The 15,753-nt window shown below is 35.9% G+C and overlaps 1 protein-coding gene across 10 annotated transcripts in view; it reads right to left on the reverse strand.

Moving 5' to 3' along the window:
* Positions 1-4,090: 4,090 nt before the first annotated feature.
* Positions 4,091-15,753, reverse strand: part of MRPL1 (mitochondrial ribosomal protein L1) — a 155,576-nt gene continuing 143,913 nt past the window's right edge. For all 10 annotated transcript variants that reach the window (XM_064285674.1, XM_064285675.1, XM_064285676.1 and 7 more), the window contains 2 exons: positions 5,962-6,043; positions 4,091-4,399 (listed from right to left, as the gene is read on the reverse strand). In XM_064285674.1, coding sequence (XP_064141744.1) covers positions 4,281-4,399; positions 5,962-6,043 — 201 coding nt within the window. In that variant the 3' untranslated portion in view covers positions 4,091-4,280. The remainder of the gene's footprint in view (positions 4,400-5,961; positions 6,044-15,753) is intronic.

Here is a 15,753-nt window from a genome sequence, read left to right on the forward strand (position 1 = left end):
CTTAAAAATAAAAATTTCAGCGAAGATACCAATTTCTTCTTGCTTATTTTTTAGAACACTGACATTTTCTCGTATTTCATGGCTAATTATGTTACTCTGTACTCTATTTTCTGAAATAACTGAAAACAGGTGTTTGCCCATTATTAATGAAAACCAATCCAAAAAAAAAAAAAAAAAAACTAAATACCTTCAAAGGCAAGAGTAGAGTAGAACACAAAGACAGTGGGTTCGGAAAAATCAGCCACTAAAATTTTCCCATAATTAAAAAAATTAAGAATAGCTTAAGTGTTCTTAAAACTCTCTTTATAGGTTAAGTGATTTGATATATACATTTTGCTTTTAGTTACTCTAGAAGGGATAAAGTCGAATAGGAGCGTGGTGGGTAGATGAGAAGGATAGATGAAATCAGAACAGTAGCAGAACGCTGATAATTGCTGAAGCTGGGTAATGAGTATGTTGGTGTTCTTTACATTATTATTTTATTTTATGCATATTTGCAAAATTCTGTAATAAAAGTTTAAAAAGAAAAAAAAAAAAACCTCTACAGATGCATTATTACAGACACATAAAGCAACACCTCTATCATGCCCAAAACAGAACAAAATGAATAAACAAAAAACCCACTCCAAAGAAAAGCGCTAAATGGTCTGTAAAATACTTTGCTATTATGTTTGTATACTCAAGTGAGAAAAAAACAACTATTTTTTTTTTTTTTTTACACCACTATTTGGAAACCCTGGTGGCGGAGTGGTTAAGTGCTACAGCTGCTAACCAAAAGGCTGGCAGTTCAAACTCGCCAGGCGCTCCTTGGAAACTCTACGTGGCAGTTCTACCCTGTCCTATAGGGTCGCTATCAGTCAGAATCAACTCAACAGCACTGGGTTTGGTTTTTTGGTTTACACCACTATTTAAAAGTTGTATGAAAGGTTATTGTCGCCACCTGCTGGACACTGTAATTGACTACTTGCTTAAAAAAATTAACAAGAAAGATTGTTTAAAACAAACAATTACTAGCAATAAACCTACATCCCCACCCTCATCTCAGCATTTGGTCTTTAACAATATAATGTTAAATGATACTATTAAATCTATGTTTACTTGAGTGTTTATATTAATAGTGTTATTATATCCTTCCAAAAGCATGAAATGCCACTCGACTTGACAGCAATGGGTAAAAGGTGTATCATAAAATTCTGGTTAGAAAGTACACTGATGATCATCTCATGTCCTTATTCTACATACAAGCCCAGGTCTGAATTATTTGCCCACAGGGTTAGAGTTCAGAACTTAAATTATTTACACATAGGGAGAGATCAGAAAAACTAGAGACTAACCCTGATCCTTAAATTCAGTGCATTTTATATTTCAGCCTTTTAAAATCTTGAGTTTTATTGCAAATTTTACATCTTTTATAAATCAACTAATTGCATATAGCAGTGACTCTCAACCCTGATGTTGGAATCAAATCCAGAGATTTTTTATTTAGCCATCGTTAATAATCATTAATATACACCAGTGGTTCTCAAAGTGTGGTTTCTGGACCAGCATCATCATCACCTGGGAATTTGTTAGAAATGCAAAATTTTCAAGGTCTACTCCAGGTTCCTGCATGAGGCCCAACAATTTGTTTTAAAAGCCCATCAGGTGATTTGGACGCAAGCTAAAGTTTGAGAATCAATGATATTTACTGTAAAACTTTTAAGTTCAAAAAACAAACAAAAAACCAAACCCGAGGGTGAAATGGTTGCACAACTTGAAGAATGGAGTCAATGTCACTAAATCGTACATTTTGAATTGTTGAACTGGGGTTATGTTTTGCTGTGTATATTCCCAACAAAATAATTTTAAAAAACTAAGTTCTCTTTTTTAAATTAAAATTGAATTTGTCATTTCCAAATAAGAATACAAAAGTACAAACAAGAAAGGTATCTGCACTAAGAATAGTCAAGTACAATGCTACTGTTTTTCCAAATGCATAACATTATAAACATTGGACATTAATTCTAGTTAGCCAACAGGAAAAACATCCTAATGAAAGGATGGGGAATAATTTATTCACAGGCCAGTTAATAAGACCCTGGAATGTTCCTACCTATAGAAAGTTTTCTAACCGGATTTCCTTGCTCTGGTTTGTTGTAATCAAAACAGCATCTTTCTAATACCTAAGTTTTTTTTTTTAGCCATATCATACCCTCTGATTCAGAAATGCCACTTCTAGAAGAAGAGAGGGGGAAAAAAAAATTATTCTCAAAAGATTTTCCCCAAAACATTGTAAATAACTGGGGGTGGGTGTGGGAGGGAGACACTGAAAACACTTTAAATAAACGACAATGGCTGACAATTCCACAAATTATAGTATCAGTAGGGCAGAATATCACTCAGTCATTAAAACGATTCTTTTCATAGAGGTTTTAAAGATGGGAAAATGCTTACTTTATAGCATCATGTGAGAATGTGGATTCAAAATTGTATATTTAGTACAAGTTCAACCATATTTAAAAAAAAAAGTGCGTGCTGGTATGTGCGTACACACGCACACATTCTCAGAAGAAACAGAAGAGGTAAGCACCAAAATACTAACACCGCTATCTCTGAGTAGTAAGATTACAAATGATTTATTCTTTTATAATTATCAGTGTTTTAAAATTTTTCAATAATAAGGATAACAAGGGTACATTTACTTTATTAGAAAAGAACTATAAATAAAAAAAGAGCTGCTTCTTTGTGAATTAGAATCTTCAATGAATGATTAATCAGTAAGCTATCAAAAGATGCTGTAAGGAACAAATACCTTTTCCTCTCCATCTTGCACTACTCTTCTCATCCTACTCCTTCCAACCTTCCATTTCTTCATCTCAGCCCTGCCATAACCCCATCGCTAGAGATACCATGAAACTGAAGTATAATTATTCAATATTTTAAAATGTTCAGTCAAACCATTTGATTTATCTCAGAACATTTTAAAAAGAGGTAAAATAGTCTAATGGTTAAGAGAATAGGCTTCAAAAATCAGAGTTCTAGGTTTGAATCTTAGCTTGTCACCTACTAGATGAGAGAACCTTGTGTAAGCTTCAACTTCCTTCTCTAGAACTACTATGAGACTGAAATGAGAGCATGTACATAAAGCATAAGATAGTAGTAGGTACTCACAGAGGGGAGCTGCTGTTACTGTTTTATACTTAATGTTCCCGTTGTTGTTTTTGGTGGGCAGTTCCTATATTTTAATACTTTCCTGTAAGGAAGAAGCTTAGTGGGGTAGAGTCGTTGCTCACAGTCATTAGGACTTTCCAGACCACTCAAATTTCCATAACAATTTGAGAGAACTACATGGGGCTGTAAATTTATTTACAAAAAGGGTGTATTAAAATACCACCACATTTACCATCACTATTATTTCATAAAAGAAAAGCCTCTGAATACCCCCTAAAAAAGTACAGAAAGATAATCTCAGAGTAAAGGAAATCATTCCCAAGGACAGTTGGCAGCTGCACGCCAAAATTATCCAAATTTTTTCGTTTTGTTACACAGCAGTGAACACTTGGTTGAGGATCAACACCAGTCTGCAAGCTGGGTATTTGATGATGAGACACAACTTCTTAGCCCGATTCCTCATCCATAAATGAAGTTGTCCCTATTTACCTCAATAAGGATGTTCATTCAACTGACACCTATCAAATACCTCAGGATCAAATGAGGTCAAGTATGTGAAAACACTATACACAGTATCTTGTATAAGTACCAAAAAAATATAAGCTATTATTATTACAAACTGATGGCCCCTAAGAGAAACAATGATTTTCCATGCACACATTTTAATGGCTTAGTCATTTTCCATACTCATACTATCATAAATGATATTCATAAACCTTTAAAATGAACATCTTCCACATTTTTTTTCTTTAAAAATGAGTTGTATTTGTATGATAGCTTGTGACTCTGTTATTCTTTCTCTTACGGGAATTGAGGATTTACTATTCCCTCAGAGGGTTAAGGCTCTCAAGGGAAAGCTATTAAGCTAGAAATTGTTGGTACAATTACCAGTATGTAGACTTAAATCCTAAGGAAAAAAAATATGACAGGATCTAAAAAGTATGTTTAGACAGAAAAAAATTTATTTTCTTATATCGGAAATTACTGTAAGATTTTTCTGTGTTAAAATTCACTTTCAAGTATGACAATCCAGAAATAACAAGAGAACACCAAACTTAGAAATAATGCAGTTTTGCTGTTTTCTCTGTAGATTCTTAATCCACTGAAAATAATTTCATAAGTCAATACTTTTAGGCAGCTTCTTTATTACTTTCTTTGGTTTGTACTTCTTTAGGCAACAATGGCTCTATCTTTAGTAACAAACCTTCACTTGTTGAGCTACGAAGGAAAGCACGTACCACAAAGGGTCCTAGAAACAAAGACAAAAGTTAACTTTTAAATTATTCCACAGATACCTAAAAAGCAAATACAAATAATACAATAAAAAACCTTACAGGACTCATATCATATTTTCACTTGAAAAGTACTGATATTACTGAACTAATATTTCATATCACAATAAAAAAAGAGAAAATAGTTTCATTTCTAGAGGACAAACCAGCTGTACTTTAGAATATTAGAGATTTGTCCTTGAAATGACACATACTCATAATTCATTTCTCTCGATAATCACATAGAATTTACTTTATTGCAAAGTCAACAGTGAAGGGAGCAGGTGGCAGTATTCACATTTGATGGAAATAGCCTAAATATTTATTTAAAACAGCCAGCACAGATGCTACCTTTGTGTTACCAAACACTGAGTGAAATTCCCTAAAAATGGACAGGTTTTCATAAGAACAATGTTAAGGGGCTTCATTTAAAATGGCAAAAAGAAGGTAACTATATTGTTTTCAGAAGGTTTACTGTCCATTATTATATTCCTGCTATAGTTTTAGAGGATTCTATACAGAAACCAAGGAAACCCTGGAGGCATAGTGGTTAAGAGCTATGGCTGCTAACCAAAAGGCTGGCAGTTCGAATCCACCAGGCACTCCTTGGAAATCCTAGGGGGCAGTTCTACTTTGTCCTATAGGGTCACTATGAGTCAGAATCAACTCAACAGTGACGGGTGTGGGTTTTTTTAAAATACAGAATGTAAGAATCCATATTCATATAATTACCAAGTACTATGGCCATATTTTATTGCCATATTTTATTTAGGACAATAGAAATAACCAATGAGATATTTATTCACCAGTGTGTTTAACTCCCACAGAAGGGGAAAATAAGCTTGAGTTTTAAGTATAAAGTCAGTTATAAAACTAAACCTGACAAATTCTTATCATGCACTGACTATAATGGACCCTTGCTTGGCTTCAACCACAAGTAAAACTTGACTGAGGAAGGAATCTGAATGACACATAACGCAATGATAAAGACGCAGGACTAGGCTGTTCCTAGTCTACTACACTCACACATCTCAAACTTCTACAACTCAATCAAGTCTTATTGTTCTCCATGAATCATCCCATTTATAAAAACGGACTCTCATGAAATGACAAAAACCTTTTTTCTAAAATGAATGAATGAGGATTAAAAAGGCCAATTGCTAATACTAGTGACAAAGTGAGTGGTCTAGGTTCAAAATACCATTTCATAAATTATTTTAGTTTTTATTTAACACTATTAAAAGTTTAAAGCAATCAGTTACAATTTTCTTTCAAACTCTTACATTTAATAGTAGATATAGTATGAGAATTGCAAAGTTTCAGAATGTATACTTTATTATTGTTAAAGAAGTCTACTCTCTAGACATCTACAACATTAATAAGGTAGTAAGAAATCTTTTGGAAGGTTAAATTTTATTTATTTAATCCCTGGCAATACTGGTGTTATTGTACTTATAACTTTTTTTTTTTTTTAATATTTTGTATCTTTATAGTATTACAGTAGGGCTATAGAGAAATTTATCCTCAGTGAATTGCTTACCCAAACTCAGTGGTCTGTGCCTACAAACATCATTGATAATGGCTTGCAGATTGGCAGCTATCTGGTCACTTGACATATCCAACTGAAAAAAAAGGATATATAATATTAATGATGTGAAAGTGAGAAGATAATACAATTTAGATAACTGTATCAGTATTTACTTTAGACAGTGTTTTTCAAAAATTCAATACAAATTAACCACTGAGACACTACTGTGAAAGAAAAACCTTGGTACTTCTTTTAGAATGCTATATTTACATGTCTTTACACGTCAAGATTTAATTACCTTATAAAACATATTACAGCAAAGCTCTTTGAAGCTGTTCCACTTGACAGTCCTTGACTTCTAAGTAATTTCCTCAAAGCATACACTGGGGCAGAATACGCCATCCCCTAGCCCCACCCCAAGGAATTAGTGATATTTTCTCTTGAAGTTATCTGTTGATTTACTCTAAAAGAAACTAAGAAAACGTTCAGAAATGAATGCTTTCAGAGTTCGAAGTAAAAACTACACAATTATATATGTTCAGACAATTCATATCTTACACAGAGGCGTTTTCAGGATGCTGTGCTAAGTTCATTCTAATTTTTCAAACACTGTGTACAATAGCGATTATCTTGTCACTTAGCTAAAACTACAGTCAGTATAACATATAGAGAATGAGTCTACTCATAAAACTCCTAAAGCCAGCTCACGTCTTTGAAAAGTACTGTTTAACGCTCAAATGAAACGTCATTCTTCCCAAATATACCCGTTAAAATCAATTATATTACATTCAAATGTTTTGAAGATTTTTCACTTTGCCAAATAAATCAATTTTTAAAAGTTTATATAAAACTTAACAATTGCTGACAAAAAAGCATTCAGCAAGAGTTCAAGTTCAAACAAGATTTCTCTTTTACAATGATGCTGACACCATTTTGAGAAATATGCCATGTGAGCATAAAGAGATTTGAAAAAAATCAGTCCTACTGCATAACGGTCCCTCAGGGCAACGTCTGACCACATATACATCCGTGGTCCCGTTTTTTTTTTTTAAGGGAAAGCACCTCTCCCTTTGTGTATTATTTCTACTTAGTGCTTTGAAATACCCCAAACCCAGACTCTTGCAGCACTGGACCACGAGAGGGATACAGGCAAGTGAGGCAGAGGACATGGCTCTGGGCATGGGCTCTCGGGCTTTGTCTAGTGGACAGGCAGGCGGCAGTGGTGAGGGTAGCAGAGGGGCCCAGGCTGGAACAGTGAAGCGGGCTTGGCACGCTTGCTTCTTGCCGCTCTGCTCCCTCCGCAGCCCTCTCAGCTGCCACTGCCCCCACCCTTCTGTTCCTCTGGCCTCTAACAGCAGCTGCAGTGGGGACAAGGACCAGAAGTGAGCTCCCATAAGGTTTTAATAAAATAGGCTTTACGGGGGTTGGTTCGTAACTATGGGTTGTATATAAGTCAGACACTCAACCAGGGGACTGCCTGTATACAATACCGTGTTCGCACAAGGTACAAATCACTTAACGTCCTATTTCACAAAACGCATCGTGGATGTTAAACGATGCATGACTATATTCCCATCACCATCAGACAACATTTAATAAATACACCCACTTGGGCACGATGTAGTGTCAAACCCTAAATAAAAAGATTTGGAAATTATTGGAGGAATTTTTACTTTATGCCAATCCAAAAGTGGGCGTCCTGACAGGAAAAAAATCAAGGCAATACTTAGTTCACCTTATAAAATCCACAGACCTTAGAAATTTCAACTTGAATTGAAGCAAGTTGTTTACTAGTAAACAAAGCATCTTATGTTCTCAGTTTAGGATAAAAAAAAAAAAAAGCTAAGGGCATTAACATGTGTCCCTGCCTCCTTTCTTTCCTCTATTATCTACTTAAACTGTCCTTTCTATTATCAACTAAAGTGACCACCATAGCCCTAGTAAGTTGCTTTTCCATTTGTTAAAGATATATATAACCTATTGAAAATTTAGAAAAGATTCAAGAAAAAGCAAGATGTCCAACATAGTTTAACAGTTATGATCTATACTATTTATATAACTTCACAGATATTGTAACTGTTCTTCTTCAGACTTAATTTAGATATTGCCATTTCTATAGCAAGTTAAAATTAACAGTATATGCTTTAGAAATGCAAAACACTTAATTATGTTCCCTGCAACTTTCATTATTAGGTTGCCTTCAATGATTTCACCAGTCTATTTTAAGTTTTAAAATATGTAGAAATGTTTAAAACACACTTATACTTTTGTCCACATTCTAGCACCACTTTTCTTTAGTGCTCTATGTCCTTTACTGGATTTTAGAATATATCTTTAGCCATAATACTTCATTTTACTTTTTCTTTTAGATATTATACAAAATTATTGGGAAGTTACACATTTTAATGGAATTATTGTGATAAATACCACAGCTATGCACACAAACATGTATGAGTCTTATCAAAACTTACATATGTTTCTTTGGCCGACAATGATTTAAAGATAACTTAAGAAAGCAACATAAGCTTTTCTGCCTACATCTCAGTTACTCTGCACTTCAATAGTGCTTTTCTATACAATAACATTTTGTGGTCTTAAGAAGGCAGTGATGACCTTTAAGGCAGAGGATATTATGTTAGATTTTTAGTAGCAGAGCATAAGACTTGTTACAGCAGGAAAAAGAAACAAACCAGGAATGGGGTTGACCTTGAAGACAATACTGAAGTATGTTAAGCATCATATTTGTGTGTGTGTGTATATGTATTTGAGTATACAGTCTTAACCTTTTTTTAAGGTCATGGAAACTTACTCCAGGAAAACGCACACAGGCACACACAAAATTTAGCCTATGCTTTCACGGGTGTTTATGTATTCTCTGATTGAAAGAAAGGGGAAGAGAGAAGAAAGGCTCCGGAAGAAAGCGTGTCAATTAAGAGGGGTCCCTGGAGCACACTTTGAGAACCACCAGTATAAAGGAAAGTCTGTTTAAATATTTCGAAGGACTACAGTGTGAAAAAAGGGCCAGTGTTTTCAGAACTCCTTATTTTTCCACAAACAGCTAAAAATCTGGATTTCTATGTAAGATCAGCCAGTTTTTAAATGCTGACTCAATAAAACAAAACAAAACCACTATTTGGGCCTGACAAAATATGTCTGGGGCCAAACTCAGCCTGCAAACTGACAATGTGTAACTCTGGTCTTCAGGTTGCATCACTGAAAATGGCAGGACATACTGAATTTGAACCTGAGACGGCAATGCGAGACTAGATTGCAAATGGATTTGAATGCAAAGTTAGACTTTAGAATACATCCTGACAGCAGTGAGAAGACATTTCATGTTTTTAAGCAGACAAATAGTGTATCTGATTTATGTTTTGGAAAGAATTTTGGAGCAAAGATGTAGAGAAGGGGTTGGCAGGCTTTTTCTGTAAAACGCAGAATAGTATAATACTTTAGGCCTAGCAAACCAAATGGTCTTTGTAGCAACTACTCAACTCTGCCATTGTAATATGAAAGAAGTCATATACAATACATAAATAAATTAGCATGGCTCTGTTCCAATAAAACTTTATTTGCAAAAACAGATGGCAGGCTGGATTTAGCTCGAAATCCATAGTTTGCCAACCACTGGTGTAGGATGGAGTCCTAGTGGCATAGAGGTTCAAAGCTGCAGCTGCTAACCAAAAGGTCAGCTGCTAACCAAAAGATCAACTGTTCGAATCTACCAATTGCTCCAAGGAAACCCTAAAGGGCAGTTCTACTCTGTCCTACATGGTTGCTATGAGTTGGAATTGACTTGATAGCCATGGGTTTGGTTTTTTTTTTTGGATAGGGGCAGAGAAGGTAGACGGAAGGATGTTTCAGGGAGTGAATAGGCAAAAGCAACCATTAAACTTTGCTAGAGCACAAAAGGTTTTTTTATTTTGTTTTTAACAGAAAGTTTTGTTGTATGCTAAAAGATTTTTGGTTTCCTACTCTGCATCGGTAGCAGTTTTATCAAGCTAAGAACTGGACTGCCATTTACAATGCTGAATAACATTAGAAAAAAAGGCTTAGCAACAGTTTTAACAGTTGTTGTAAATTTTATATTTGCATTTTTAACAAGATGTTAAATGGGGCTTTCACTGAAGTTTCTCCAGGACTGGTGACCAGGGCCCAGAGCCAAAGGCATTAAACCCAAACCAAACCCACTGCCATTGTTGAGTTGAATTCTGACTGATAGCAACCCTATAGGACAGAGTAGAACAGCCCTGTAGGATTTCCAAGGCTATATAATCTTTACAATAGCAGACTGCCACATCTTTCACCTGAGAAGCAGCTGGTAGGTTCAAACTGCCCACCTTTCAGTTAGCAGCTGAGTGCTTAACCACTGTACCACCAGGGCTCCTCTTAAAAAAAGACATTAAAAATTAAACCAAACCTGTTTCTGCTGAGTAGATTATAACTTATAGTGACTCTACAGGCCACAGCAGTGCTGCCCCACAGGGTTTCCAAGGAGCAGCTGGTGAATTCGAACTGCCGACCTTTTGGTTAGCAACTGAGCTCTTAACTACTGTGTCACCAGGGCTCCGAAAAAGGCATTAAACCAAAACCAAACCCGTTGCCACTGAGTTGATTCCGATTCATAGTGACCCTAGAGTTTCTGAGGAGAGCCAGGTGGATTCAAACTGCTGATCCTTTGGTTAGTAGCCATAGCACTTAACCACTACACCGCCAGGGTTTCCGAAAAAGGCATAAAGTACCCTATATTCTAAAGAGGGGGGTTATCACCTTGAGATATTGTTAAAATGTAGATTCTGATTCAGAATATCTGGGATGGAGCCACTGGCATCTGCTAGGTGCCTGTTAGAAACGCATCTTTCTCAGCAGGAGTTTGAACAGGAAGGAACCTTAGTAGCCCTGCCACAGATATAGGTAGATAAGTAGAGGCACTTGCCCTTTCTCCCTTACTCCTCTCTCTAGGCCTCTACTGAGAGGAGTTTGGCGTGGAAAAGGGATTGGGGCAAGGTATCTGTGAACCAAATCAAGGCATCGTGGTCCCAGAAGTCTAGAGTGCGAGAAGGTATGCATGAAAACATAATGAGTCCTCTCCAATTCCAGTCACATGAGGTATAAACACCAGGTACCAAACTAGGTGAGGGAAATCTTTGAATTGGATATAAGATTAGAGCTCTGAACTGGATCAGATTGCCGTTTTATTACAAGAAGTCCCCGACCTATGACACATTCAAGTTACAATGAACCAAGCTTAAGACCATCTATTTTTTTGGTACATTTTATGGTTAGTACTGAAACCCTGGTGGCATAGTGGTTAAGAGCTACGGCTGCTAACCAAAAGGTTGGCAGTTCGAATCCACCAGGTGCTCCTTGGAAATCCTACGGGGCAGTTCTAATCTGTCCTTTACGGTTGCTATAAGTTGGAATCGACTCGACGGCAACGGGTTTGGTTTTTTTTTAATATGTACTACATACAATGTTGCAGCACACAATTTGCTGATGTTATCATTCTCAGATGTTCACTTGCAGATGTTCAATTTTATGATTCACTGTTCAAAACAGTGCAGTATAGCAGGCTATGGCCCAGTCTACAATGAAGTCAGTATCAGGAGTCGTAATCTATAAAAAGTTGGGCAATGATCAACTGTAACAACATACAATGACTGAACTGCACACACATGTCCACAACAGCTGTTATGGCCCCATTTTCATTGTTCTGACACTCACGCCAACTTCACTGTAGACGAGACCTATAACCCAACTAAACTAACCCATTGCTGTTGAGTCGATTCAGACTCATAGTGATCCTACAGAGTGATCTTATTCAGCGTTTTGTATCATAAGCAGCATCAGTTGTTAAATTTGAAGCCGGGTTGTTCAAGTTTCTTTCACTGTAATACCTACAATGTTTCCAACCCCCAAAGGCAAAGACTGGATTTATAAAGGTACATTATAATAAAAGACAATAATAAAGAAAACTAAAAAAAATGAGGTATTTGACTTACGTCAGAACCAACTTAAAACGGAGTCGTTGGAACAAACTCCATCTTAAATCGGGGACTACCTGTACTGATATTCACTGCAACTCTGAAATCTGCTAACAGAGAAGGGAAATCATACATTGCACAGTTGCAAGCAGAGAATGGAGAAAACCATTTCAGGTTTGTACTCCACTAAATTCAGACTTTACAATAAACAATTACACAGACCATGGATTATATTCTGCGCATAGGAGAAAGGTTGACTTATGTTCATAGGACTGATATTGATAACAATGAGATATGTGAAATAACCTAAATGCCCAACAAAAGGGATAGGTTGAATACATTATGATACAGCCACATAGCGGATTATGATACAGCTATTAAATAAAACATTTTGAAAGATTTTCTAATGACACAGGGAAATATTTCAGATACAGTGTTAAAGCAAAAAGAGAATACAAAATCAATATATACTGTGACAGCAATTATCTAAACCAAAAAATACATATGCATAGAGAAAGAGCTATAATGAAATCTACTAAAATGCTGCCAATGGAGACAGGGATTTTGAATGGCTTTTGTATTATTATACTATTCAGTATTTTTCAAATATTTTGTTACGTGCCTGTACTACCTCTTAATAAAAAAATTTGGTTTTAGTTCAGCATTTAAAAATATAAAAGCAGCCATTTAAGATGCTATAAATTACAAGGGAATACCTTATTTCTTCATGGTTTCTTGAAGCAAAGTAAGAATCATTCTCACTGTTGGTACCAAGCCCAGTCTCTCGACATAACCCTTACCATCATGGCTCTTAATAGACTATGTTGTTACAGGCTTATATGTTTTTTAAACTTGAAATATAGTAAAACTGACCTTTTTTGAGCATACAGTTCTATGAATTTTAACTCATGTATACATCCGAGTAGCCACTATAATATAGGATATAGAAAAATTCCATCACCCTATAAAAAACTCCTCCATGTGATCCTTTTGAGGACACACTTTCCACTCACTCCTAAGCCCTGGCAACCAATAATCCGTCACTATAGTTTTGTCTTTTCAAAAATGTCACAAAAATGGAATAACAGTATGTAACCTTTTCAGATTAGCTTCTTTCACTCAGATTACAGTACCGTAAACTTTTGAGATTCATCTAGTTGTTGTACATATCAATAGCTCTTCCTTTATTGCTGAGTTGTATTCTACTGTGTGGATGTACCAGGTTTTTTGTTTGTTTAGTTTAGTTTTTGTTTTGTTTTTTAATCCATTCAGGAGGACAACTGGGTTGTTTCCAGCCTTTGGCAATTATCAGTAGAGTTGTAAACATTTGTATTCATATATTTGTGTGAACATGTTTTCATTTCTCTGGAAAAAAACCTCATAATGGAATTTCTGGATCACAGGCTAAGTGTATGTTTGACTTTATAAGATATTACCATCCTGTTCTCCAGAGTGGCTGTACTATTTTGCATTCCTACCTACAATGGATAACAGTTTCAGTTGCTCTGCATTCCTGCCATTATTTAAATATTTTTTCTGTATACTTCCTCTCTAGGACTCCAATAATATTGTTATTATTATCCCATAGGACTCTAAGTATCTCTCTCTTTTTTTTTTTTTAATCCTTCGTCTATCTGTTTTTCAGATTGGATATTTCTATAATCTGTCTTCAAGTTCTCTTTTTCCTTTGTCATGTCCATTAATTTCATGTCCAGGATTTCATTAACAATTTTACGGGATCCTTCTAAAGTTCCTCCCTCTTCTTGATCTCCCCAGTACTTTCCGGCTCCCTGGGGCTCTCCTTTTTGACTTTCTGGACAGAAAGCTGGAGTTGTATTTACCTCATCCTGCCACTCATTGTCTACAACTGTTCCTTCATTGAGGGCCAACTGGCAGGAGGACAGAAAGGAAAAAAACAAAAGGAGTTTTCCCCATCCTCTTGTGACCACAATTCCTCTAATCAGAGAGGTACATTCCCCTCCCTTGAAGTGTTAGATGCCTGTGTTTCTCTCTGTACCCGTTGTCATTACCAGGAGATCTGATTCCCACTTCCAGAGCCTGAACTAGAGGGCTACTTCTGGAACTCTCTTTGCTCATGGCTCATGTCCACTTCTAGTTTCAGCAGCTGAGACCAAGTCAGATGATGCCAGAGAGGGAAAAAATGGCAAACTCACTGACAGTTTGGTAGTACTTTAAATTCTGGTCTTCTTCCCCAATCCACCCACTACTATTTACATTTCGGTCCTCAAATAGCCACTCTTCAAATTCTCTCCAGGTTTTATAATAGCTGAATTCAGTGGGAGAGGCAGGGTGGCACATGCTTACACCATCTTACCTGAAACAGGGATCCCCTCCCCACCCCGCCTCCCACAGCTTGTTTTATGTATTTATATTTTAGGTTTGGCTAACTTCTTCTGTAAAGGGTCAGAGAGTAAATATTTCAGGTTTCAAGGACCACATATGATCTCTGTTGCATACGGGTTTTTTTTTTTTTTTTTTTAAATCTCTGTAAAAAATCTAAACTCTAAGTTCATGGAATCATGGTTTGCCAACCCCTGATTTAAAAGGTATTATTTGTCTCTAAATGTATGAAAATTCATGCAAAGACAAGTTATGACGTGAGTTATGCTTTATACCACTTTAACAAGTTAATATTTTTACCAACATGTATCATGAAGGAAGGAGGGTGCTCCTAAGTAGAAGCTGTGTTTATCAGTGCTTATAATAAAATCTGTTAGGAAAATGTTTAACTTTATCTATATTTAGTAATTCATAACATGGTCTTATACATGTTTTATTATTTACTGTCAATACTATATAAAGAATGCTATTTGTTTAGAAGTTTTAACACTAATGATACTCACAAGGAATTATTGTACAGAGCCATTCAATTTCTTCTCCCAGCATTTGGATAAAGAGAGAATTCAGTAAAAGCTATCATACTTATCACTGGTATTTGAAAGAAAGCTAACAAAAGAAAGCTGTGTGTGCAGTGTGCTGACAACTTATTAACAAATGGACTCGCAAACAAAGGGAAGCAAGTCAGTTTACTCCCCTTTTACACGTCATGCTACATTTAAGTACTATTTATTTTTCATCATGTGTTATTCTACTGATTAATGATCATCACTGCACTGTTGTGTGAATACAATGGATTAAAGAGAAAAGTTGCTATTGCTCTCAAAAGTTATGGTTTTTCTTACGCCATTATTTATATCCCATAGAAGAGAACAGTCACACTTTCAATTCCCAAAAGTTCTGGAAATTACCATCTGATTTCATGACAGTGTAAAACTGGCAATGATAATATTTTTTTTATTCTAATACTCCTACTGATAAGAACACTTGTAAAATCCATCCGATGGATGTAACCTAAAATACTTCAAGGATGATCCATCCCAATTAAGTATATATCTGTCACAATAAAGCTTCAAGCACAATGCTGGCACATACTGGGTTCTGGGTAAATATTACTTTGTCCTCTTCCTTAGCCCACTCCGTCGGAGATCTAAAATCTTTCGCCAACCTACTTCCTCTATTTTCAATGAGACCTAACAAGTACAGAATTTGACTTTTACAGCTATGCTTTATATTCCTGCCTTTATAATTTTCTTATTCATGATACAGTGCACTGCAGTACACCAAACATAATCCTACAAAAGAAAAGTTAATCAGTAACTGGAAGGAATGGAGGAAAAGGAGGAGAGGAAACTGGGCGTGAACCAGGAACCAATGAGCTGCCCCTTCTTATCTAACTATTGTTTGTATCGGATTAATTTAAGCAATATTCCTTGCTACCCACTTTTTCAATTTATGGACC

Source organism: Loxodonta africana, chromosome 5, assembly GCF_030014295.1.
Source record: "Loxodonta africana isolate mLoxAfr1 chromosome 5, mLoxAfr1.hap2, whole genome shotgun sequence".
Classification (NCBI taxonomy): Eukaryota; Metazoa; Chordata; class Mammalia; order Proboscidea; family Elephantidae; genus Loxodonta; species Loxodonta africana.